The sequence below is a fragment of the Pseudorasbora parva genome, chromosome 5, assembly GCF_024679245.1.
Source record: "Pseudorasbora parva isolate DD20220531a chromosome 5, ASM2467924v1, whole genome shotgun sequence".
In the NCBI taxonomy this organism is placed as follows: Eukaryota; Metazoa; Chordata; class Actinopteri; order Cypriniformes; family Gobionidae; genus Pseudorasbora; species Pseudorasbora parva.
This window is the reverse complement of record NC_090176.1, coordinates 28,972,791-29,000,213: the sequence shown is the minus strand read 5'-3', so window position 1 is coordinate 29,000,213 and position 27,423 is coordinate 28,972,791. Positions and strand designations below refer to the sequence as shown.

Below are 27,423 nucleotides of genomic sequence, written 5' to 3'. Positions count from 1 at the left end.
GTATATCCTTTACAATTTTAGACTTTCAATGGCTTTATTAGAATTTGTGAATTTGTAATTCAATTGAACGTCATTTATTGTGGTACATCAACCAAGTTTATCCCTTAAAGTGTCTTTACAAAGCTTTTTACACAAGCTTTCTGCAAATACCACAGTAACTGCTCTGAAATGCACTCCACAGCCTGGCCTATTCTCTATTGAATTCCAGCTTCAAATACCTCATGGCCCTTAGACGTAATTGAGGCCGTTTTCCAGGCAAGGAATAGATTCATGTTTTCCTTTAAGATGACAGCATACAGTGAGCACACGACCGTGACAAGAGCCTTTCGTCTTAGGAGACAATAGCTCTATTATGATTGCAGACTGGTGACATCTCTGGGAAACCGTAAGGCCCTGAGCACACAAACACACATGAGCTCTTCACACCCCTTTAAACAGAACAACAAGCTTTAAAGCTCGACCTCCAAGACTGAACTCTGCAATACTAACATTTCCAGTTCTAACAGCCGCTCAGAAAAGCTTTCAATTATAATAAACCAATAAACCCTCAGCTGTGCTTAGTTATATTTTTCCGCTAGCCATCATACGTTGCATTACTGCAAACTATCTGATGTGCAGAATCATCTTCTATAAAACTATTTTCCACCACAATAACATTCATTTGCCTTCATTCCAGAATTCACACTGCATATTTTCATTACAACCAAACCGTCCATAAACCATATAATTTCAACATTAACGGCCATCCAGAGCCCATATTTTCATGCCCTACATATCCAAATACCCTATATATATTAACTTTAACACTGTTTTCCTTTCTAAAACCCATTGCATATATGCATCCCCATTACCAAAACCATGGATTCCATTCAAATAATTTACTTTAAATACACCAGGCCATCAGTTTAAAGGGTGTACCAGTATGGTAATTAGGACTATTAAGAAAGGTAATTAAGAATGTTAAACATTGATAATAATACATCCGCATAAATGTGCTGCACTGGTATTACATGAGATCAAGTGAGGCTGTGTGGCTTAAGCATAGACAAAAAAAAAAAAAAATGCACACAAAGGCACTCGAGAAATATACACCAGTAAACTGCAGTTACAGCTAACCCTGAGAATAAGGCTCAGAACAAATGAGTACTGAAACCTTCATCAGTTAATGGCATTAGCTTAAAAACACATGTACAAAAAGGTAACAAAACCCTGAATTACCTCAGATTGGTGCATAGATAAAAACTGACATTTTAAGATCATGTATATCATAGGCAATCGCAGGCATTGAGATATTAGCCGCCTGCCGTAGGGGAATGCTAGGATGGTACTTAATAAAAAGTTTATTATACAATACGTTGGCGATAAAAAAGGAAATATTTAAAACAAGAATTATTTAAAAATCATTAGATAAGACTTGATTTACTAAATCTTATGCTGTTACGAATATTTTCTCATATTTTAGTCACAGAAACACATAATAGCGGGTTTAAGTGCTTTCCTGCATTTCTTTAGTCATTCTCTAGAAGGAAGTTCTGTTACCAATACAAACACATATTTGTGTAATCCAGGGCGTGTTGTGCGTGTGTGTTGAGTCACAGTTTTACGGAGCCCACTAATGTGTCAATACCACACGAAAGGAGAGGATGCGAGACAAAACACACCCAAAAACCGAGGGCATTCCTGTACTGAACCTTTTCAACAGAGATAGTTTTATAAGGTGTTTTTGAATGAACAAGGTCTAATCAAACAACTAGAACTCCCTCTGACACTGAGACAAACAGAACAAAGACTGAGATTAGTTTGCCTGAACACATCCTTCATTAAAGCAGAATTAAAAAACCACTGAATGCCCTGCTGCTCTCAAGCATCTGTCTCTTTCAAATCCCTTATTGTCGCTTTAAGTGCAGTAATGGAATTAGTGTCGAGATTAATATGGGCTAAGATCTGCAGAACATTAAATTGATTCTGAATGGCAATTAAAATAAAAATATATTCAAATTAATAATTTAAAATCCAAATATGACAGGAAAAACAAAGAAATCTCGGGACAGGACAGCAACATAGATATTTAGATTCTCACTATTATAGTAATAATATTACCCTTTTGTAAAAAGATCATCTTTGGTCAACCAAAGGATGGTGAAAAAGAAGCATGTTTGCTGGTGCTGTGTGTGGGAATGTACTCGAGGACCAAAATTGTGACTATGCTATTCAGTGCAAGTGCATTTCCCTTCGTGATCAGCATAAGTGGTCACTGTCAGCCGTGGCTGACATGTCCTCCTCAAAACGAAACCTCTTGGCATGTGGTGAGTCCAGAATGTTCTCTTTATCTTCAGGATCCTCTGGTGGCGCGGAACACTTCCCCCCGAAACTCCTTTCCCGGGGAGTGCGTGGGGTCATAGGGATTGGATCAGAACCTGGATAGTGGAGCCATAGCCAGGGATGGGTCATGCAGTCGGCTGCACTGGGACGATCTCTGAAAAAGGAGGGGAGAATTCATGTCAAGGACTTTGATATGTGGCTGAGTGGAAACTAATCTGAAACTATTACACAGAAACTATAATTAAGAATAGTAATAAAACCAAAGAACCTCAATTAGTTTATGACAACCAGTGCAAATGTAAAATCAAATCATAACTCTATTTAGAACAACCAAACCTCTTTGCTTCAATTTTTGCTAAACAGTCTATTTTGACTTCATTTATTCTCAATTGTTTTGTCTTTTTTGTCTTGTGAATACATGTTTGAAGACAAATGAAAAGAAAATGAATCCTGGACTTTATACTTTGTGATAGCCAACAGTTATACAATCTTTGGGAATGGAGAAAGTCAATATCTGAATACTTTGAGCCATAAAAGAGTGATCATTTGATCAGTTAATTTTTAAGCCTATTTAAATGTTTGCAACGACTTCATTTCTAAGACTCTGTAATGCATAATAAAACCATATGACCCAGAATAATTACGGTTTTAGAAGTGGGGAAGGGTATTACGTAGCACTTATTGTACGGTTCTTTATTTAGAAGCAGTACGCAATTTTGCACAGTACAAACTGAGCTTGGCAAACAAACTTCACTTCCTCTAAGTGCCTGAAATGTCAGTCACTCAAGGACAGACTCACTCTGGTGTTTTGACCAGCAGTTTCCGGATAAAGTCGACAGCCAGCTCAGACACCCGTGAGAAGGCCTCTATGCTGTAATCCACGTTCACCTGGGATACGTTTAGGAAGGTCTCCTGTTTATCCTCGCCAGCGAAGGGAGACTCTCCTGTCACCAGCATATAGGCGATCACACCCACACTCCTGAAGTCAATGGATACACAATCAGTTTAATCTTTGACACAAACAAAAACATATATGAACATGTAATATCCTTTATTAGCACAAAGTTGTTTGACTCTAGTATCAAATTGAGTAGTATCAAAGTCTTGTTTTGGCTGCAGGGGTTAAACCACCCAGCTACTGCTTCTGTCTGGTCTTAACTGGATCTGCAGCCGAGAGCAGTGTTTACGGCCGTGCATTTCCTCTCGCGCGCTAGTCACACGCGCGCGCACCCTTACGAGGAGAAGAGCCCATGTGGCCCATACAAGGACCTTCCGGTCTATTAACGTCAAGTCGACCCATACTCGAAAAAAACTCTCCGAAACTTGTAAGAAACCGGAAGGAGTATTTTTAACACAGAAATACTCCATCAAACGTCCAACATTAGTTTTTGAAACTTTGTCTAGTTTAGGATGGGAATCCAAGTCTTTAACAGTGTAAAAAGCTCTGTATGCATGAAACAGCATTTCACCCCCCCCCCCCCCCCCCAATGCGTTAAAGGGTTAGTTCACCCAAAAATTAAATTGATGTTATTAATGACTTACCCTAATGTCATTCCTCACCCGTAAGACCTCCGTTCATCATCAGAACACAGTTTAAGATATTTTATATTTTAGTCCCAGAGCCTTATGTAGTCAATGCACACTTTACTGTCCATGTCCAGAAAGGGAATAAAAACATCATCAGAGTAGTCCATATGTGACATCAGTTGGTTGATTAGAATCTCTTGAAGCATCGAAAACATTTTGGTCCAAAAATATCAAAAACTATGGTTTTATTCAGCATTGTCCTCTCTTCCCGTGTTTCTCCAAAAAGATTCAAACGGTTAATAAATCAGTGAATCGATCAATGCTTCGGGTCGCCAATGTCCCGTGATTTCAGCAGTTTGGCGGTTTGACGCGTTCTGAACTGCTGAAATCACGGGACATTGCCGATCTGAATCATTGATCGATTCACACCATTTGAATCTTTTTGGAGGAACACGGAAGAGAGGACAATGCTGAATAAAACCATAGTTTTTTAATATTTTTGGACCAAAATGTATTTTCGATGCTCAAGAGATTCTAATCAACCAACTGATGTCACATATGGACTACTCTGATGATGTTTTTATTCCCTTTCTGGACATGGACAGTAAAGTGTGCATTGACTGCATTATGCTCTGGGACTAAAATATAAAATATCTTAATCTGTGTTCCAATGATGAACGGAGGTCTTACGGTTGTGGAACGAGATTAGGGTGAGTCATTAATAACATCAATTTCATTTTTGGGTGAACTAACCCTTTAATAACGCATTAACGCAAATTAATTTTAACGGCATTCATTTATTAACGCAGCGCACATTTTCTGTTTGCTCAGTGGCAGCCCTTAGTTGGAGAAATTGAGATAAGCCATATTCGTAAAGGATGCAGCAGCAAACATTAATAGGTAAAGCAAATGGTTAACATTAATATTACTATTCTAAACCAAAAGAGCAGTTATTACATACAAGCTACCATATTTTCTGTTGAACTTTTATTAGACTCTAGGTCGAAAGAAAAGTGCGTGTTTACACTGAGTACATTCTCTACAGTCTGAGCGCGATGCACAGAAGCTCACTCTCGCTCATGTCTGAGGTAAATCATTAACACCATCACCACTTACAGTACATGTGTTTTATTGAACTAAATACATTCCATAATTATTATTTTTTCTAAAAGGGATAGTTCACCCAAAAATGAAAATTTGATGTTTATCTACTTAACCCCAGGGCATCCAAGATGTAGGTGTGTTTGTTTCTTCAGTAGAACACAAATGAAGATTTTTAACTCAATACTAAAATAATGCATGTCTATGTGGTGTATTTATACGACAGCCACTATAAGAGTATAAAACATATAGACATACGAATCCATATTAAACCCTGTGGCTATATATATATAGATAGATCCTCATTAGTGCCTGCATGGATCGGTCGAATGAGGTGCCTTGCGAAAGTATTCGGCCCCCTTGAACTTTGCGGCCTTTTGCCACATTTCAGGCTTCAAACATAAAGATATAAAACTGTAATTTTTTGTGAAGAATCAACAACAAGTGGGACACAATCATGAAGTGGAACGAAATTTATTGGATATTTAAAACTTTTTTAACAAATCAAAAACTGAAAAATTGGGCGTGCAAAATTATTCGGCCCCCTTAAGTTAATACTTTGTAGCACCACCTTTTGCTGCGATTACAGCTGTAAGTTGCTTGGGGTATGTCTCTATCAGTTTTGCACATCGAGAGACTAAAATTTTTGCCCATTCCTCCTTGCAGAACAGCTCGAGCTCAGTGAGGTTGGATGGAGAGAGTTTGTGAACAGCAGTTTTCAGTTCTTTCCACAGATTCTCGATTGGATTCAGGTCTGGACTTTGACTTGGCCATTCTAACACCTGTATATGTTTATTTTTGAACCATTCCATTGTAGATTTTGCTTTATGTTTTGGATCATTCATTGTCTTGTTGGAAGACAAATCTCCGTCCCAGTCTCTGGTCTTTTGCAGACTTTCAGGTTTTCTTCCAGAATGGTCCTGTATTTGGCTCCATCCATCTTCCCATCAATTTTAACCATATTCCCTGTCCCTGCAGAAGAAAAGCAGGCCCAAACCATGATGCTGCCACCACCATGTTTGACAGTGGGGATTGTGTGTTCAGGGGGATGAGCTGTGCTGCTTTTACGACAAAAATAACGTTTTGCATTGTTGCCAAAAAGTTAAATTTTGGTTTCATCTAACCAGACCACCTTCTTCTACATGTTTGGTGTGTCTCCCAGGTGGCTTGTGGCAAAATTTAAACGACACTTTTTATGGATATCTGTCAGAAATGGCTTTCTTCTTGCCACTCTTCCATAAAGGCCAGATTTGTGCAGTATACGACTGATTGTTGTCCTATGGACAGAGTCTCCCACCTCAGCTGTAGATCTCTGCAGTTAATCCAGAGTGATCATGGGCCTCTTGGCTGCATCTCTGATCAGTCTTCTCCTTGTATGTGCTGAAAGTTTAGAGGGACTTCCAGGTCTTGGTAGATTTGCAGTGGTCTGATACTCCTTACATTTCAATATTATCGCTTGCACAGTGCTCCTTGGGATGTTTAAAGCTTGGGAAATCTTTTGTATTCAAATCCGGCTTTAAACTTCTCCACAACAGTATCTCGGAACTGCCTGGTGTGTTCCTTGTTCTTCATGATGCTATCTGCACTTTAAACGGACCTCTGAAGCCCCTTTCACACTGCACGTCGGACCCGCAATATTCCCGGAACATTGCGGGGTGGCCTTCTGTATGAAAGCAACCACGTCCCGGCATTGATTACCGAATTCAACCCGGGTCGGGGACCTAGTAACATTGCGGTATTCGACCCGGAACGAGCGCTGTGTGAACAAAAGCCAAAACTAATGCCGCAACGTGTACGTAGTTATCGTGCGACTCCTAGAGCTTGTTTTTTCAATAATACAACCCTGCAGTGCCAGAAGAGCTAGTCGGTGTTTTAAACGCAGAGAGTGTTCGTATACAAAAGAAACTAAAAATTAAACAAGCAGAAATGTGTACAAACTGGACACAAGTCGAGACCACGGAGCTCCTTACTATCCGCGCTGAGGCTGAGATCGCTCGCCATTATACGTCACATCAGGATGTCACCTGTCAACTCGTTCCGGGACCATTACGGGTTGTGTGTGAAAGCGCACATATTACGGTATTTCGCTGGCAGTATGAATGGACCAAATCTAGCGGCCCGGGAACAAATGCCAGGCCGCATTATCCGTTTATTTGCCGGAATCGCAGTGTGAAAGGGCTTGAGACTATCACAGTGCAGGTGCATTTATACGGAGTCTTGATTATACACAAGTGGATTCTATTTATCATCATTAGTCATTTAGGTCAACACTGGATCATTCAGAGATCCTCACTGAACTTCTGGAGAGTTTGCTGCACTGAAAGTAATTTTTCAGTTTTTGATTTGTTAAATAAGTTTGAAATATGAAATATCCAATAAATTTCGTTCCACTTCATGATTATATATATATATATATATATATATATATATATATATATATATATATATATATATATATATATATATACACACTATTCTTTGGTTGGAAGTAATGACATTGGGAATACAGGATGAGATTCTTCTGATATGAAGTAAACATTGACTACCAAAGGATTTCTGAAGGATCATGTGACACTGAAGACTGAAAAAAATACTGCTGAATATTCAACTGAGGAATAAGGTTAAACAACAGTTCACAACATTACTGATTTTTGTTCAAATAAATGCTGGCTTTTCAAAAAGATAAAACAAAATAGTCTTACCCCAAACTTTTAAACAGTAGGGTATCGCTTTATTTTTGTTTTTACTTAACAGAATATAGTAGACAACATTGAGAATTCTCACATCCCCAACCAATGAATTCCCACAAACTGTATAAATAGAAACATTTCCATCATTTTTATCCAGTGGGAACCTTGTATATTGAAACACCTGATGAAAAAGATTAAAACTCACCAAAGGTCTGTTGCTGTGGTAATTGGTTCATAGTTCAGGATCTCAGGGGCTGGATATGTGATCAAAAGCAAAACAACCAAATACATCACTTTCATTGAGCATGAACTCTTCTTCTATCATGAGACCATGAACACAAAGATATGTGATGATTGATTTGAAGATGAATCACACTGAATGAACCTTACCAACATACTCAGGGGTTCCCAGAATCTCTCTGAGTTCTCCAGCAGAGCCTAACCTGCGGGCCAACCCAAAATCCACTATCTTTATATCCCCCATTGGACTTAGACTGGTCAGGAGAATATTCTGCGGCTGAATAAGACAAAATATTGTCTCAATAAATACAACTGGTGCTTTTTAAAAGAAATGCACATAATCAAATTAAAAATGAGATGTCTTTACAGAAGAGACATGTGATATTTATTTGAACCAGAGCGGATCATAGGTAAAAGGCTGGGATTGCAGGACAAAATGTGTTCAATGATGAAAATAAAATCAGCCGTGCACCTAACCTTCAGATCCAGGTGGACCACGTTGCTCTGGTGGAGTAGGTGAACGCCCTCAAGCATCTGTCTGATCAGACGGGTGATCTGACCTTCAGGAAGCAGCTCTTCTGACACACAGTGGTCAAATATCTCTCCACCCGCCGCACTAACACACACATTCAGGGTTATTCTTAGTACTAAACCCAATCATCATTTCATGGACAGTGACATGCAACTGATGCATCTAATCACAGCACTCACTATTCCAGCATTAAAACGAGGTCGTGATCTGTCTCATATACAGCATAAAGGTTCACCACACGAGGGTTGTTCTTCGCTGCCTCCAGAACGGCGATCTCATGAATGACCTCCGCCCTGCAGTCGCGACCTCGCCGCCGCTTCTTGATGAACTTAGCAGCGAAGACTTTTCCAGTGGACTTTTCTACACACCGCTTCACCACTGCAAACTTCCCCCTGAAGGAGGCAAACAGAGATCACAAAGATAAAAAAGAGGTAGAGAAAGAATTAAATGAGTATAAAGAAGGCAAAATGTGACATTGGAAATTGAGAGATAAATAAAAAAGTACCGTTATTTTTGATACCTGGGGTTTTAAATACTTGTGATGTATTGTAAAGCTGTCAGTGTGCAGTGCACACACTCAGTCACACCTATAGCAGTTTTCTCATTTACACCAAAGCACTTATTGACACAGATAGTTATTAACTGAGTCAAACCTTCCATTAGATGTTCTCACCATTTAATATCAGGTTAGATGACTGATGTGGGCCAGTCTTTTCTCTAAAAACTGCAATTACTGTCACAGCATGAACAGGTGAGACATTAGGCCACAAGCATATACTCAAAATCAATCCCACAATTCTGTAGACCATCACTTTGCCTATTATCTTTATAAACAATTTTGTTATACTTTGTCTTAGGATATATCATACTGAATGTATAGCCGTAATGAATATTGCATAATGTATTGAGTTAGATCTTGGATCCAAGTCAAAGGGGACAGTTCAATTTAAAATATAAACTATCGTTGAAAAGAAATGTTTTAAAATAGTCTTATGTGCTCACCAAGCCTGCATTTATATAACAAAAAATAAAGTAAAAAATATAATATTGTGACATATTACACTTTAAAATATCTATTTTCTATTTCAGTATATTTTAATGTGTATTTTTTTTCCTGTGATGGCAAAGCCAAATTTTCTGCAATCATTTTCCAGTGTCACACGATCCTTCAGAAATCATTCCAACATGCTGATTTGAGAAATATTTCTTAGTATTAATGTTCAAAACAGTTGTGCTGTTTAATATTTTCATGGAAACCATGCAATTTTCTTCAGGAGTCTTTGATGAATAGGAAGTTCAAATAGCATTTATTTGTTGATTTACATTTAATGTCTTTACTTGTAAACAATGTAATGCTTTCTTGCTGATAAAACTATTATTTCTTTACTTCCGAAAAAACTTCAAAACCTTTGTACGGTGTATATTTATATGAAAAAACTCCCATGAGTAGAATGAGTATTCACTATTGATAGTTCTATGACTTCTTAATATTTTCATGACTTTCCCAGGCCAGGGAAAAATCCCAGATATTTCCAGGTTTCTCCATTAGACGTAAAAATGTACTTGACCAAAAAACTCTTGCAAGTCATCTAATCATAAAACCCATGAAAAAATATCACAGTATTCAAACATTCTTTCTACAGAACTGCACCTTCCTCCATAGAAACAAACAACAAAACATATTCACACTGACAAGTTAAAACTGTTAGTGAACTGTGAAGTGATTTCCTGTTAAACAACACATAAAAACTGCCCGAATATGGCTGCATGCATAAGGTATAAGAGAAAGGGGAAGAGACCAATATCACTTCCTCTTTCTCAGTATTCACAGTACAATCTACAGCACGACACAAAACTGGGTCTGGTTCCCACATGGGTTTCCTTCCTGCAAAAAGCTTTGCTGTAGAGCTTTAGCAATGACACACACACACACACACACACACACACACACACACACACACACACACACACACACACACACACATTAGTCACAGTTCAGTGAGCAAGGCCTTTCCAATCCTGAATAATACAGAAGCAGGACAGACTCCAACTCTATACAGCAGACAACCTTCAGTCCTACTCACCCTGTGACAAAATAAACAAGAAACCAAGGAAACATCTATCCTAAGGTTCATATATCTGCTTATAATTTGGGACTGCAATATATTAAATGGCAATATATGATACATATTACAACTAAATACATGAATTATTACAATTGCAATGTATTGCAATTACATGAAAATTACAGTTTTTATTCAGCAAAGATGCATTTATTTGATCAAAGATAACAAAAAATATTTAACATTTCCAACCATTTATTTTTCAAATAAATACTGTTCTTTCTACTCATCAGTAAAACCTGAAAAAGAATCATGGTTTCCACATATATATTAAACTGAACAACGGTTTTCAATAATTGATAATAAGAAGAAATGTTTCTTGAACACCAAATCAGCATATTAGGATGATTTCTGAAGGATCACTGAGACTGGAGTAATGCTGAAAATTCAGCTTTACAATCGCAGAAATAAAATCCATTCATTAACACATATTCAAATTAAAACAGTTATTTCATATTGTAATTATAAAAATTCGATCTATATTATATTATGCACACAAACAATGCGTAGAACAAAGACAAGAGTATGATGACAAAAACATCTGACAGTACTTTTGTATCAGAGAATAACAAGAAGTATGACAGAACAACCACAACATACCGATGCATATTTACATCACTGCACTAAGTATCAGTTTAGCTGTCACTGTTTTGTTCATCAATCAGCATATGAGAACAGTTTATTATGATAATGTTCATTATAATAATGAAATGAAGCATTTTAAGATGGAAACACAAACAGACTTGAGGTAACGAGGAGTATGTACACACCTGCCAAGTTCGTTGCTCATGTCAAAAACGGCATCCAGAAGATCCGAGTGGATGTGTGTGTGGATCTCTGACAGCAGAGCAGAGGATCCGCTGCGACTGTCCAGCCTCCTCCGGGCCATCACCACCAGCGAGTGTCCACTGTCCAGTGAAGAGTGCAGACTGCTGTATCACTTAACCAGCACTGTGCTCATGTTCAGTCACCACCAGGAAGAAAACTCACACTGCCACCGGCCTCTTGACGGTGTTCACCCCGTAAACGGTGAAACGGTTTCAGAACGTGAGTTTAGTTCGCGCCGCGGTTATCCAGAAAGTGTTGACAATAATGCGCTTAACTGGAGTGAGTTCGGTTGAGTTTGAAGACGATAACTGATGCTAAGAGCCTCTAGCTAGCGCAGATTAGCTCATTTAGCCCTCAAAGATTCCGCTAAAACTCCTGGATTAAACTCTTCCCTTTATTTATATGAACGTACATGTTGATTCGTCTCATTTAGTTAAAAATACAAACCGACCGATAGACTGCTTCTTTTCACGCAGAACACAATCACGATAAGTTAGAACGGACACCCTCTTCCTCTTCTCACGGGAACAACAGCTGTAGTTCAGCTGACAAACTATCTGTGATAAACTCTGAATGAAGCTAAGTGGAGAGTAAACACGCCTGGCTAGTTCATGCTAAGGTAAATTGTTTTTCAATTCTGGGATTCAGCTCTTCTCCGTCACCGTGTTCTTCAGTTTCAAATTCTGCTCTGATGCCAGCACGAGAAGTGAGGCACTACGTCACCACCAACGTCATCATCGTGGTAGTTAGAATTCGCCCATTGTACGACAGACAGACAGACAGACAGACAGACAGACAGACAGACAGACAGACAGACAGACAGACAGACAGACAGACAGACAGACAGACAGATAGATAGATAGATAGATAGATAGATAGATAGATAGATAGATAGATAGATAGATAGATAGATAGATAGATAGATAGATAGATAGATAGATAGATTTTACTGACACATGCTCTTCAAGTTAAAGCACACATGAAAAAAAATGCAAAACCAAATACATCCAATATGGTGGCTAGGCTATATATCATGTATTCTTAAAATAAGGTTGTTTTTGGTAAAATGTATTATTTGATTTAAATATATTATTCTTACTTTCATTTAATTGTTAAGTGTTTGCTCAGCCTATCTGTTTTGCAGCTTATAATACTGTCATCAATGTGAAATATAGAGGAGCTGGAAGTTCCTGGAACTTTGCAGGTCTGCTTTTGGATTTCTTGTCTCTTCGGTAGCCAACTGAAGTATGCAACTGGACTTTAGACCATGGAAATGCAAACTCAATGAGTAAGCTGACAGGTGCCCTTTGATTGGCCAAGCATTAAGATAAAAGATAAATCATGGCTCATAACAACATTTTTCAAATATGCCAGTTCTGTGTCAAGGGAAAATGTGTTAAAGCACAAAGACGAGCAAAAAAAAAGAGACCAGACTAGCACTCAAATCTCTGGTACATTCAGTGCAAAATATAATTTAAACACAGGACAAGACTGACATACATATATTACAGCTATATACAAAAATGGACACATCATGGAACGCATGCAGTTTCACATTATCACCAACTGTGATGGCTCTTTCACCAGCATCAGTGACCCACAAAGTTTAAATAACAGCACAGATTATGTATGAAAAGTATGGGAGTGACATTTTCTATTTTTTTATTTATTTATTTCTGTCCCCCATCCCACCCCTTATTAACAGCAACTTCTCATGCAAATTAAGATAATCTGGACTTGTTGTTTCACTAATTCCAGCATGCAATATCAAGCTATGACACAACGCCATCTAAGGGTCAAACTCAGGTACTGTGTCCTTGACCCTGCATGCAGTGTTTTATCCAAAGATCAATTACATAGAGAAAGGAGCTGTTTTAAGACAAATCCATATCCTAGGATCTGAGCTTTGGCCAGATCGGCATTTGTGTGGTGTGAATGCGGGATGTTCATGTATTGCTGAGTGTGTGTGTGTGAGGGTTTGTGGAGGGACCACAGAGGGAAACGACATGCCTGTAAACGAGGGGCGCAACTTGTGGCCCAAAATGAAGAACTTTTCACCCATCCAGTGTTTAGCTTCAGTCTGTGGTTACATTAAATGGAAATTCCTGCACTGTTCCATTATTATGTCATATTTCCAAAACATTTTGTATCACTTATTCAAGGGTGTTAGTTTGGCTGGCTGCTCCCTACACATGCTAAAATGTGGTTTCCCCCTTTTCCTTTCCTTTCCTTTCACTTTTCTTTTCTTTTTCCATAGCAGAAGAAACTTGTGTTTTAACTGGTTTTAACCACTGCAGCCCTGATTTTAGATTACGCCAGTGGACTGCACACATCACCATGATATTAACTATACCCAACTATACATTTTAATAAAGATGATTTCAAGGCCACTGTTTGTGTCTGTCACCACAGTTTAGAACAATAGGTCTCCTTATGATGAACTCAAAGAACAAATCTACCATTCCTGATACACAAATATCTTTTGCACACATTGCACATGGTGATCAGTGTTCATACATTCATAGTTTTTTAGTAACATGTGGGTTGCATAAAAGGTTGCGAGGTGGATTTAAAAAAATGTGTGCATTATATAAAGTACTGAGTGTTGGTGTTTATTAGCTAATCGGCGACTGAAGTGAATTACTACATTTACAGTCCCCTGGAACAGTCTGGTGATAAATGTCTTGTTCAAGGGCACAAAAGGTGATAGAGGAACTATCCTTTCCGGGGTTTGAACCTAGGACGTTCAGGTTGCTATTCTACAACCACTACATTTGGTGCAAGGATCTCTATAAGAGAGTGTGCATGCTGTTTTGTTTTCATGGGTACTCTTAAAAGATGGCAAAAAGAATGAGTTTTCAGAACTAAGATCAATGTCATTTAGACCCTTTAAAACCAAGAACCATAAGTTTAACCTCTAAAAACCAAAAAACATCACAGCTTTGTTCATTTAAATCCTATAGATAGTTTTGACTTTTTAAAAAAGCAGCTCAGTCAAGAACAAAAGGCAAAGACCTGAAACCCAGAACAAAATGTACTGGTCCAAACCAATCAGAAGACCAAAACTAAATAACCAAGATTTTCAGCACTGATGAATATGTAATGGCCCGGGTATACTTCATTTTCCGCGTTCCGCTCCATCTTCCGAGACTTTAAAAGTATACTCTTTTGGCCGAGAGTGCACACTAAGAACTCAAGTCACTGGCACATGCGCTGTTGTAGCTAGCTGCGTGCAGACAGTGTGCGCAGACGTCAGCTGACCATCCAGATAACATCACGCGAACAGTGCGCTGACCGTTACGAAACGCGGATGGCCGAAGTATACTTTGGGCTTAAGTCTGTCTTAGTGTGTAGAATTGATTGCAGTTATCACAGGCTTTGAGTTCATACTATATAGAGCAGGAGTTGGCACATGCCAAATGAGTCATTTGATGGCATATATTCCAGTTCCAGAGACTTCAAAAAAGATTATGTAATTGTCCAGTGACCAATGTCGTAATGAAGAGTGAGGGATGAAAATAAAGGATGAAAATATATGGTGAGCCAGGTTGTCAGGAACTGGGGAAAAGTTAGTAGCACTTTTGCTATGCTGGGATCTTACTCCAGACCAAAGGTGCTGGTTTCCTCCACAGCAGTGAGCATCTTCTCGTAGAGCATGGAGAAGGAGGGGTAGGGAGGGAGATCCAGGCGGTTAAAACAGGTGTGAGCCCTACACAAACATATAAGACAACATGGCATTAGCTGATTGATCATCGGTGCGGGATGGTCAATCAGCTATAAAGGTCACAGTAAGAGGTTTGTGTGAGACACTAAATATAAAAAGCTCAGAAATACCGTGGGAGGGAGGTCACTTTGCCCCATTTCTCCACACAGAATCGACGTGGGCCATTACTGCCCCGCAGGGAGGCAAAGCCCTCATAGGGAATGCTGGAAGTGCCTGTAACAAACTGGTAGAAAACAGCACATTTTGACTTGGCTAATTTCACTGATCTACATGGAGAATAGTTTTGGTTTAAATGGGAACTCGGATAAGAATGAACATTTTAGAGGTTTTGTTTTACACTGTTTGTACGATTTGCATCGGTTTAAGCATTCCCTCTGAGTCAAACCCACAACTTTGCTGTTGCTAGCAAGCGACATGCTTTACTCTTTGAGCTGCATGAGCTTTTTTGAGCTAATGTTTTATAAGAAGTCTTATGTTCATGGGGTTGCCAACTTCAGAAAAGGAAAATAAGGAATATAAGACAAAAAATTTGTACTGTATACCACACAGCGTATTTCATTTCAGTGTCTGCAGTTAAGTTAGTCTATAAAAGGTTCTCAGACATAAACACATTAGTTTTGCTTAACCTATTTATGTACAATTTAATTCTAAAAATGTTTTAATGTCATATAAAAAAATGTCATGTTGCACAAAAAAAGCATAGTTCAAAATTACAGCATTTGTGATTTGATGATTTTTTTGGGGGGAAAGAAATTAATGAAATTAATTAGACTGGGTAAACCCAGCCTGATCTGCCGGCAATTTGATTTCGCCCTGCATCTCAGTCTGTAAATCTGTACATTCATTTCTACTGCTTCTGTTACACTTTTGCGAGAACCAATCACAGACTGGCTTATCCACCTGACGCACTATTAGCGGGTTTAACACGATGACAGATTGAGAAGCGATGGGTCGTTGCCCGTTGATCACGCCTCTTGTGGTCTGATTGGTTGAAGGACTATCCAATTGCATACAGAGTAATTTGAATAATGCTCATTTATCACGCCTCTTGTGCAGCGGAAAATACAGAGCAGACTCCCCAGACCAGTGTTTAATTTTAATTTGAGCTTGGTCTGGTGATAGCCAGACAAGAAATGAATACTTTTGGTACTGAAATTAATACTTGAATTTGCCAAAAATGACAGTAAAGACATTTATAATATTACAAAAGCTTTCTATTTCAGATAAATGCTATTCTTTTGAACTATATATTCATCAAATAATCCTTGGGGGAAAAAACACACTCTGATAATAATCAGAAATGTTTCTTGAGCGGCAAACCAGCGTATTAAAATGGTTTCTGAAGGCTTATGTGACTAAAGATTGGAGTAATGATGCTAAAAATTCAGCTTTGATTACAGGAATTAACAACATTTTACTGCATTCGCACAGAAAACTTTTATTCCATTCAAATAATTATATTTCACAGTATAGCTTTTTAGATCAAATAAATGCAGGCTTAGTGACAGAAGACTTTGTTGGTCATTTTGTGTTTTAATAATGAGGTCCAAGGTTAAGAATAAGCTATACATAAATGTAAAAATGTTTTCTCTTTTTAACTCCATTAACTTACAATAGTGAAGAAGAGTACAAGAAGACTTCCCTCAGGTAGATTGCATTGTTTGTTTGCTTGGACTCATGAACATTAATCACGTTGTTTGCATTCACCAAAATGTTGCAGATATCAGTTCTGATTGCTGTGGAGCGGGAGCCGGTCGGTGATCATTCTCAAGTGTCGTGATCAGCACTGCTGCTCTTGCATCAGTCAGTGGTTAGATCAGTGTAGCAGTCAATAAACGGGACAAGGGAGTTCATGTATAGGACAAATCAATTAGGCCCAATATAAGGGACGTCCCAGCTAATATGGGACAGTTGTCAACCCTACTTTCTCACCAAGGCTGCAAGGCTGCAATTTTTTTTAAATCAAAAACTATATATTTCAAAATTTAATTTATTTATCTGATGGCAAAGCTACATTTTCAGTATCATTACTCTATTTCTACTATTTTCTACCATGAATAAATTGAATAAATAGTTCTTCCATTGTTTCATCATCAAACTCCCACTCAGATAGATATGGTAAAATCGATAGCATCGTTACTGTCTTCGTAGCTGGATGTAGCTGGACGTTTAGCTTCCATAACGTGCATTGTAAATGGTAGACCAGTCACAGCCTATGGTCACAACAGACTGGGCCATCTGGCCAATCAGTGCAGAGAAGAGAAGGCTCGCGGAAAGGAGGAATTTAGAGAGACTGATTAATCCAGTCGTTTGAAAATCACTGGAAAAATGTGGTGTTTTTTGACCTTTAATTCATGTAAACCTGATGTAGGACACCTCCTAAACAAAATTAGGAGCCTTTTAAATAGCATATAGGGCACTTTAATGCATACTTTTTAATAAAAAATATATATAATTTTTTTTTTTTTTTTTTACTGACAGTAAACTTTTAAATGGTTGCATATCTGACCCATGGTGTTTTGTGAGATCTATGTGTACCTGAAGGAGTCGTAGTCTCTGTTCATTATTGAAACGCTCCACTGCTGCCCAGAACCATCGAATCACTATGTGGTTGTCATGATAACCTTCAAAGGCAAAGATGAGTAAAAAAGTCACATTAAGATATCCTGCTGTAACATTTTTGTACATTTTGTGATATTATCAACAGTAAAAAAGACCTCCTCTGTATTCTGTATTGCTTCTCCAGTCGGATAAATCAATCTCCGCTGTTCCAGCAATGACCAACTCCAGCTCTCGGGCATCAAACACGGAGACGAGTCGGACATCCACCACCTGCGTGATCACATGGTCTCAGATCAACAGAGTTAAACTAAACTAGTCATTAATATTCAAAGATTCAGACGACATCATACCTCATAGAATCCTCGCACAAGACTCTCAGTCTGCTGGGCCACACCCCTCTCAATCCTCCACTTCACCATGCGTTCAATATACTCCTTCTTGTTCTTGTCTGACACAGCAATGCCAGACCCACCAGGCTTTAACTCACGCTCTGTAATCTGACATAACAAATCCTCCAGTTCACTCTTAGTTTATATAACTTTACAATGAATATTATTATTGATTAACTAAAATAATTTTTGGTTGCTAAGGTGTTGCTAGCGTAATTTGGTGAATGCTAGGGCCTTGCTAAGGTGTTATAAGTTATTGCTTTAAGGTTTGCTTATCCAAATACCCCACTCTCATGTGTTTATGATGTTTTTTTTGGAATAATAACGAGCACTAATAATAACAACAGTGCTTGCCTTAGCAAACACCTCTAACAAATATTAAAAAGTTTGAGGACCAGTGTTGTTATTAGAAATAATTGCCTTTAGAAATGTTACCTTTAAGATGAAATGAAATGAAAAAAGTTGTATTAATAGTTACAGTAGTAAAATGACTAAAGTTATAACTAAAATAAAAATAAAAAATAAGGCTAAACATAAATATAAAAAAAAATTATAATAAACATAAATTTACTGCAACTAAAATTACAATTAAAACTGAAAATATAAAAATGAAAAAATATTGTTAATAATAATATTAATCATTTAAAAAAACACTATAGTAGTATAATTATTGTTGATGACATGTTGCTCTCGGGAGGGTGTAGGACTTAGATATAAAATATTGAAAACATAAGCTATTAAGCTATATTTTCCTCATGGGGACCAAACATGTCTACACAAGGACAGGACTTTGGATATTGCCATCTTTGTGGGGACATATTGACATATATCATATAATGTATTATATATCTGAACCACACACACACGTTGGGTTTTCATGTTTTATGGGGACAATCCATAGACATTTATTTTTATACTGAACAAATTGTATATTCTATCTCCTAACACTAACCCAACACAGAAAGCATTTTTACATTTTCAAAACCCATCACGATTGATTTATGATTATATGAGCTGTTTTCCTCATGGGGACCGACAAAATGTAGGGTTTACCTAAACTACACACACAAACACACAGACATACACCTTTCTGACCTGTCCAAACACTTCCTCGTTGACAGTAAAGGTGAGGTCCAGCATATCCTCAATGTCATTGTCTTTCATCCACTGCAGACTCTGATGGAACTCCTCATCCAGAAACTCTAGATCACTCAAATCACATGGGCTACAAAGAGATGTACATAACATAATATGTGACTGAATTATACAACAACTGGAATTTCAATCAAAAGTCTGGAGTAATTCAGTCAAGAAAAAGAGAAAGTTGTGATACAGTTTCAGATTCTGCTTTATATTAAGCAAATATGAATCACCCTTCGGTACTCAATGTGAAGGACTCACATGCGGAGAAGGCCTTTGTAGAAGGGTCGAGTGAAAAACGCATCCAACAGGTACTGATGAATTAGAGCAAGACCCAGAATGCGTCCGCTGAACCGAAACCTAAGAAACACAACATTAGTCTAAAAATGCCCTTTGGATGTTGATTGTCAATGAAATCCATCCATTCATCCATCAGCTTATTACCACTCATGATGGTTGTCCACAAAGGCTGACATGGGGCTGATCTGCACAGTGTAAGTGTCATTAGCTGAGTATTCAAATAGTCCATAGTATGGGTTAAACAGCTCTCGGGAAACCAGGAAGAAGAACTCTCTGGATGGACCACTATAGTCCAATCTGAAAAACAAAAACAAAAAACAGACGCGTATATTTAATGCACTAACCAAATCAATGCACACATACATGTAATAATACAGTGAAGTGGTTTAAATTACAAAAGGTAAAATGATCGAACTAAAGGGGCATATACATTTAAATTAAAGATACAGTTATAAGAGTCAGCTTTGCCATCTCAAATGAGATTTGTTGTAATGTAGAGATTTAATATGATCTCAGTAATATAGAGGTCAAAATAATTATCCATATATTTCACTATGAAAATATATACACCAACCCTTCTTCTCCAACAAAACTGACATAAAGCCTGCTCCTCTGGAGGTCTTTGCGGGAATAACACATGATCTGGTTGAAAGCGTCCTCCAGCAGGTGATCTCTTCTAATTATTAACCTAGAAAGGGATGGAAACCATATCAAGGACACAACGAAGAGAAGGACGGATGAATATAATCATAACAAAAGTGGCTCCATATTTCCGATAAGTGCTGACATTTTGCCTTGACATTGTCACGAACCATATTGTTGTGTCTAAAGATCTAGAAAAAAGTTTTAGAAACAACCAAGTATTTAATGTCTACTAGAATTTAATGTAGAAACAACAACTACAGTTTAAAAATATATCAATTTGTTTTACTTATTTTAAATATTACTCAGCTAACAAAAATGTGTTCTAAGAATGTTTTGCTAACTTTCCCATTAAGTTATGAAAAGATTATTTATGAACGTTTAAAACATACATTTTTATATACAGTATTTCAAAAACGTCAATTTTATCATTTTGCAAACATTATGGGAACAATTCTGAATGTTCAGAGAATATTCAAAATTAACAACAATGAAAAAATGTTTTTTGTTTTTTGTCCAAATATTACGTTTCAATGAAAATAATGTATACATTTTTGAGCTAATGTTTTGAGAGCATTATTAAATAATCAGATAACTTTGAAAGAACATTCTGTTGATGTTACTGGTGGAATGTTTGTTCATAGCTTTGAGAGAACCTTGCCAGAATGTTCTCAGCCAAAGTTCTGAGAATGTACTGCGCACAAAAGATTAGGGATAGAATAAGCAGTGCTCATTAGCTGCTTGTTGAATAGAACAGAGAATAGTAGAGTATTATCTTTGAAAATATTTTTTTTTGAAGATAGAACTTACTTCACTTTTCCTGGCCCCTGCCCATAGCCCTTGGTCTCCATTTTGCGGTAGAAGTTTCTTAGTTTTGCCTCAAAATCCCGCTTGTAGGGTGCAGGGGCTCGAGCATTGGCCCGTGGAGTTCCTGTGAGTAAGAGATGTAAATAACTGGAACCAAAACTGAAGTTACCTTGGCAAATCTAGTATCCACAACACAAAACTCTTCTAACATTTAATTGCATTTATTATAATCAGAATAACTTTTTTAAACATGCGTGATCAGGTAAACATACAAATTAGTCCACAGGGTCTTCCACTTTCATAAGCTCAGTATTTAGTCTCGTAATGGAGGACACAAGGCAGGAAAAAGGGGTGAAAACGGGAAATTATTTGTTTAGATGTGAGTCCGGGTCATGTGACCTCTCACCAGGGGAGCTCTGTGGGGAGGCATGACAGTAGCTGGAAAGCAGTAAGGCATTGGGCGGCACATACGACATCACTTCCTCTTCAAACAGGCTGCAAGGAGAGAGGGCCAGGTAACAGGTATGTGTATTCTAACCTGTGCTAGGTGTACAAAGTCAGGCCATCATAAAATATGTACACCGTTTTTTTTCTTTCTTTTTTTTACATATACACTACCATTAAAAAGTTTGGGGTCTGAAGAATATGTTTATTGTTTTTGAAATCAAGGCTCATCAAGGAAGCATTTATAATTTAAAAACTTTAAAGAATTTTCAGCATCATTACTCCAGTCTTCAGTGTCACATGATCCTTCAGAAATCATGATACACTTCTTACTATCATTGTTAAAAGCGATTGTGCTGCTTAATATTTTTGTAGAAACCGTGATGTTTTTTTCTGTGATTCTTTTATGAATAGAAAGATGAATAGTATTTATTTTAAATAGAACTCTTTCTTAACTATATAAATGTCTTTACTGTCACTTTTGATCAGTTTAATGGATCTTGGTCGAATAAAAGTATTACTTATCTTAATGGCCTCAAATTTCTGAATGGTAGTGTACTGTACATACGCACTCAACTAATGCATGCTTATCTCAGGCAAAGGGAAACAGGCAGGCACACGGTTAGCTTTAATTAAATATGTTGCAAAAGGTGCACACACTAACCTGAGCAACATAACCAGATCTGCATCACTCGACAGACGGGTCAACCCAGCTGGCCCCTCATTGCGGATGAATTGAACCTTCTCTCTGAAATAACCATAAAAACATATGAAAAAAACGTTTAGCATTTAGCTATTAAGCATAACAGCACAATCTCTCAAAGGTGCAGTGAGAAATTCTGGGCTTTCGGGCAACATCTGCGGATGAAACATACACATGCAGAAATATGTACCTAAGGGAGTGGTTTCTCACGAGCTCTGGCTGCCTCTCTTGCAGAATCTCAAAAATGTTGGGTTGTCGCAGGAAGGCGACAATCTTCTCGTTATAAGCTGTAAAAAACACAGATGTGTAATATGCCTGTACACATGTGATGATATGTCAGTGTGCACACTGTGTAAAAATGAGCACACACACTCACCCACAGGCACCAAGTCCTGGTACTGACTGTTTCTTGATGACCGGCCCTGGACAGGAGGACTCGGAGAGCGAGAGTCATCTGCTACCTGAAACAGAGGAGGAGGTTTCACAACTTCATAGAGTGTTTTCCTAATGACAATGCCCCATTTGAGTTTATTAGATGTAAGCATACAATAGACAGCACAATAAAAACACATGCAGGAGCAATGAGATTTCACTGCGGGCAGAGATACCCAGTACGAAGGGATAGAAACAGAAACCATGCAACTGCCAAAATGACAAATTCTTTTCTTTATCACTTTATTTAACTCTATGCTACCGTTCAAAAGTTTGGGGTTGGGAATGTTCTTGAAAGAAGTCTCTTATGCTCACCAAATCTGTATTTACTTAAATACAGTAAAACAGTAATGTTATTATATTATTATTATTATTATTATTATTATTATTATTATTATTATTATTATTATTATTATTATTATTAAAATTTAAAATAACAATTTTCTATTTTAATATAATATTGCAAATTTGTCCTGTGACAAAGCTGAATTTTCAGCATCATTACTCCAGTCTTCAGTGTCACATGATCCTTCAGAAATCATGAATATGCTAATTTGGTGCTTAAGAAACATTCCTTATTATTATCATTGTTGAAACCCATTTTGCGGCTTAATATTTTCAGTGGAAACTGTGTGTAAACCTTTTTTTAGGATTCTTTGATAAGTAGACAGTTCAAAAGAACATTTATTTTTGTCATTTGAATGCATCCTTGCTTAATAATAATATGAATTTCTTTAAAAAGAAAACCATACTGATCCCAAACTTTTCAATGGAAGTGTGCGTGGTTAGTACACACAATGTATTGCTGAAATATGTACTGTATACAGAACTAAAGTTCTCACCTCTCCTGCACTGTGGCTGCGCTGACGGGACAGATGCTGTCGGTGAACCAGCAGGCCGCTGGACCGGGAGTTCTGTAAGGGCAACCGCGGGTCAATAAACGTTGTGGCACGACAGTTATGATCCACAAAGAAGGCCTGTGATGCATAAACACATAAACAGGGGGTGTGAGCAAAGAACTTTCCATGAAACAAAACTGATGAGCCCTTAAGAATAAATAAAACAAGCATCTGTTCATTTTGTCCGGTCAGAAACACTAAATGGGCATCAAGAAGACAACCAGATGGGCCTACGTGAACATTAACTCAGATTTCAGTTTCTGTCTGTACAGTTTGTCCTGTCAGACTACTCTTATGCAGGTCTAAGACAAATTAACAAACAAATGAATAGTTCCAGAAGGAGAAAAACACACATACACACACACACACACACACACACACACAAAACACACACCTTCCCAGTGGTGTCATGTTTCATCTCCCAGCCCCGTGGCAGCTCCAGCTGCTTGTTTGAGAACAGATTGAGGAAGTTTACGAGGTCCCGGTTGTGCTGGTACCGCTCGAAGTGTTGGGCGTCCCGTCGAACTTTACTGATCATGTGCTTCAGACACGTGTTACTTGTGAACATGCGATAGGCACTCTGAAAATGAAATTAAGATATCAAATCAGGCAATGTGTCAAAATGATTGCACGCCTGAATATTTTATTCTGTTTGGATACTTGACCATTATCTGTAGAAACATGCCACTGCTAATTTCATATAGAAAATTAGAATAGCAAATTGCCGACATTTTGCGATTCCAAAACACAGCTACTGAGTATAGTAACAATGATCTGAGAGGACTTCAGTGTTTGAATATAAACTGCATAAAACCTTTGCTAGATATCTAGGAGCTCAGGTGTCCCCATTTAAAGCAATAAGACGAAAACATTGCTCACAAAGACATAGATGAGACAGAACTTAAAACAGAGGATAACGTTTTATGTAGTTAAATATGTAAAAACTGTTACTTGGATAACATAATAATAATAATAATATTAATAACAATGCCACAGCATTGTTGCTAGGCAGTGTGTTTTGTTTTAATAGACTATTTTGCTTAGCACACGCTTTAAGCAAATCTACAATTTATTAAGATAATTTCAAATCAAAATTCAAGACTTCATGTCCATGTATTTATTTGGCAAGTAGCCAAGTAATAAGCTGGAAAATATTAAGTCAGTCGTCATTACTTTTAAAAATGTTTCGAGGTTTTGCACTTGTCAGGGTTTGTTTTGTACAGAGCCACGCATTTGACACAGGAAAGAAAATGTATAATTTGCTCCCATGACGTCAATTCACAACAATGTTTTATTAATTTATTCAATCTTTTTAGTTAAATATAGTTACTAATTCATTCTCACCCTTTAATTTAGTCAAATTATGGCCATAATTTACCTAAAATTGGAGAATTTGTGACCATAATCTTGTTTTCCCCCACATGTAATGTGCGGGGCTCCGTAGTTTTGTAATAATGTCCAGCTATACATGATCAATTACTCATTTTCAGGTGTGCGTGTAAGCACTGATATCTGTGTCTCTGTGTGCTTTAGCTCACAGGATTAGAATGCAGAACAGAGAAGAAGTCTGGACTGGAGAGGAACTTTGCACCAGGAGACTGAAGCAGCAAAGCCAGACGAGAACGTGAGCTGGCTTGACCCATAAAGCCGTCCCGCCGGTATTCTACATGAGAACAGACACATCAACAAGCACAGACTGAACAAAAACCTCTCATTCTACCCAGCCTCAGTCATCTTACATTCATCTCAGCATAGCATTCATGCCCTTTCCCAGACACTATCATCTGTAGTTCTCACTTTGTTTGACAGCTTACCACAGATGGAGTGGGACAGCAGGTCTGTTTCTTCAGGAGGAGGATCGTCCACCCTCGGTTCCTCAGACCTTTCGCTGGTCATTGTCCTACGAATACTCTGATACCTGCCAGAGAGAAAATACAGCAATCACAAATTCAGTAATGTGTTAACCCTCCAACTATAGAAAAACACTGTAGATATACGGCTTTCATATTCCTGGGTCATGTTTGACCCAGTTGAATGTTGTCACGGTTCATGGTTGTTTTCTCTCTTCACCTATTCCCTGCCTGTTTGAGTTCCTCATTTGTTACTATGGTTCCAGTTACAATTATCATTCAGTTTAGGTGTGTGCCATTGCATTTAAGTTGCTCTGGTCCGGTCTGGTCTGGTCTCATCTATATATGTTGCGATCACCTGCTCCCTTCTGTTATATTACCTTTTGGAGAATTATTAAAGGGTTAATTCACCCAAAAATGAAAATTCTGTCAATAATTACCTACCCTAATGTCGTTCGACACCCGTAAGATCGCCATTAAATATTGTATAAATATTTAAATATACTTATATAGTGATGGGCCGATTTAAAACAAAGTTCCGAACGGTTATGAATCAGTCAGCGTATTGATTCAGGATTCGGATCGCCAATGTCACATGATTTTTAGCATTATGGCAGTTTGACACGTGATCCGAATCATGAATCAATACAGTGATTCAACACTTTGTTTTAAAATCGGCCCATCACTATATAAGTCGTTATTTAGTCGTTGTTTATTTTTTTGCACACAAAAACTATTCTCGTAGCTTCATAAAATGATTGTAGAACCACTGTAGTGAAATGGACTTTGTAACGACGTCTTCATTGCCTTTTATGGTGAGAGGAAATGATATTGGTGTCAATGAAGGCCTTTCTGTGCCCTCGGATTTCAACAAAAATATCTTAATTTGTGTTCAGAAGATGAACGGAGGTCTTACGGGTGTCGAACGACATGAGGGTAAATAATTAATGACAGAATATTAATTTTGGGTGAACTAACCCTTTAAAACAGTGCTTATGCTCCTATTATCTTCATCGTTGTGTGTTCTTCCAACCTGTCACTGAAAAATGTGAACTTAAAAAACAGTTATAACTTAATATTCTTCAACTAAAACCATATTGTATCTGATCAGTAACCTTCAATTATGAGTAAATGTTAAAAAAAAGTTTTTCCATATTATTACTACATTTACCCCCTTTTTATTTAGAAGTTCTTTGAAATTTCCAATTTTACAAGAACTACAGCAAAACTTCTGTGATGCAAGCTATATGTTTATATTTCAATATTCATGAGCTCTAACCTGCGGTTGAGTTGTTCCATCTGCTGTATGGAGCTGGAGCGGGTCAGACCCTGTGGGGCAGGTGGGCCAGTGGGTCTCTGCCACGTGGTGGTGCGGTTCACATGATCCACAAAGAAAATACGGCCATGACTGTCAATACGAGCCTCCCAGTCTGAGAAAAGAAAGGTGGGAAATGAAAATGGAGAGTAGGATATGATGGTGCCTGATTGAGTCATCAAGCCTAAATGACATAATTTGGCAAATTTGCAAAATTAACTTTAGAAACGAACACATATAAGCATACAGACACATAAACAGAAAAGCACATGCGGATGTACAGAAACACATACACACACTCACTGGGAGGTAGGGGCTCGTCCACACGCTGGTATCTGTGGACGTCTTGTCTTACAGATGGCAGAGAATGTACGCGCTGATCTCCGTTTATCTGAGGGACACCTGTGCAACATTTTACATACAGAATCAGGATGCATTTCCGAACTCACATTCGATAGTCAAGAGAAGGCCAGCTCAATGATTCCGTGAATACCTGATTCTGATTCTGTCTCGGTAATGAAGGTCTCAGAATCCACAGATTCTCCGTCACCTGATGGCATTAACTCCTCCTCTTCCTCATCCTCCTGTGACACACCTGCTGTTGCCTCCAGGCTCCACCTTCTGGACATCGTGTCCTCGGTAATATCTTCACATTCCTCCTCCTCATTGACTGATGCTTCTGGTTTTGGAGCGTCCCTTTCTTGCTCATCAGTTGGATGGGTTTCCTCAGCAGTCTCAGCAACCTCATAAGTTGTGGGTGGATCATCTGAAAGATCATCTCCCCCAGGGTCAATGGCTGCTTCTGCCCCCTGTTCTGCCTCCTATAAAGATCAAATTCACAGAAAAAGATTAC

General features: G+C 38.0%; 2 protein-coding genes across 4 annotated transcripts in view; both read right to left on the bottom strand.

Annotated features, from left to right (window-relative positions):
* Positions 1 to 17: 17 nt before the first annotated feature.
* stk17b (serine/threonine kinase 17b (apoptosis-inducing)) lies at positions 18 to 12,083 on the bottom strand. The gene is made up of 7 exons (XM_067443809.1): positions 11,306 to 12,083; positions 8,592 to 8,804; positions 8,358 to 8,496; positions 8,031 to 8,157; positions 7,846 to 7,894; positions 3,122 to 3,301; positions 18 to 2,476 (listed from the first exon to the last, which is right to left on the bottom strand). The coding sequence occupies exons 1-7, from the start codon at positions 11,422 to 11,424 to the stop codon at positions 2,239 to 2,241; spliced, it is 1,065 nt and encodes a 354-aa protein (XP_067299910.1). The 5' UTR covers positions 11,425 to 12,083; the 3' UTR covers positions 18 to 2,238.
* A 720-nt stretch (positions 12,084 to 12,803) lies between these two features.
* The window catches only part of hecw2a (HECT, C2 and WW domain containing E3 ubiquitin protein ligase 2a), a 28,779-nt gene continuing 14,159 nt past the window's right edge, over positions 12,804 to 27,423 (bottom strand). For 2 of the 3 annotated variants that reach the window (XM_067443803.1, XM_067443804.1), the window contains exons 10-30: positions 27,064 to 27,391; positions 26,868 to 26,972; positions 26,535 to 26,685; positions 25,220 to 25,323; positions 24,944 to 25,068; positions 23,800 to 23,985; positions 23,349 to 23,483; positions 22,451 to 22,535; positions 22,265 to 22,361; positions 22,036 to 22,119; positions 21,334 to 21,422; positions 20,931 to 21,051; positions 20,053 to 20,166; positions 19,623 to 19,775; positions 19,440 to 19,538; positions 19,134 to 19,263; positions 18,000 to 18,146; positions 17,805 to 17,919; positions 17,626 to 17,711; positions 15,198 to 15,310; positions 12,804 to 15,072 (exon numbers count right to left, since the gene is read on the bottom strand). In XM_067443803.1, the coding sequence (XP_067299904.1) occupies positions 14,961 to 15,072; positions 15,198 to 15,310; positions 17,626 to 17,711; positions 17,805 to 17,919; positions 18,000 to 18,146; positions 19,134 to 19,263; positions 19,440 to 19,538; positions 19,623 to 19,775; positions 20,053 to 20,166; positions 20,931 to 21,051; positions 21,334 to 21,422; positions 22,036 to 22,119; positions 22,265 to 22,361; positions 22,451 to 22,535; positions 23,349 to 23,483; positions 23,800 to 23,985; positions 24,944 to 25,068; positions 25,220 to 25,323; positions 26,535 to 26,685; positions 26,868 to 26,972; positions 27,064 to 27,391 (2,679 nt within the window). In that variant the 3' untranslated portion in view covers positions 12,804 to 14,960. The remainder of the gene's footprint in view (positions 15,073 to 15,197; positions 15,311 to 17,625; positions 17,712 to 17,804; positions 17,920 to 17,999; positions 18,147 to 19,133; positions 19,264 to 19,439; positions 19,539 to 19,622; positions 19,776 to 20,052; positions 20,167 to 20,930; positions 21,052 to 21,333; positions 21,423 to 22,035; positions 22,120 to 22,264; positions 22,362 to 22,450; positions 22,536 to 23,348; positions 23,484 to 23,799; positions 23,986 to 24,943; positions 25,069 to 25,219; positions 25,324 to 26,534; positions 26,686 to 26,867; positions 26,973 to 27,063; positions 27,392 to 27,423) is intronic. The other variant, XM_067443805.1, reaches the window with a different exon arrangement.

Coding starts and splice junctions, on each gene's coding strand:
- stk17b (XM_067443809.1), bottom strand. CDS start 11,424: ATGGCCCGGAGGAGGCTGGACAGTCGCAGCGGATCCTCTGCTCTGCTG. Junction 8,497..8,591: donor CTCGTTTTAATGCTGGAATA/GTGAGTGCTGTG, acceptor TGTGTGTGTTAG/TGCGGCGGGTGGAGAGATAT. Junction 7,895..8,030: donor GGGAACCCCTGAGTATGTTG/GTAAGGTTCATT, acceptor TCACATATCCAG/CCCCTGAGATCCTGAACTAT.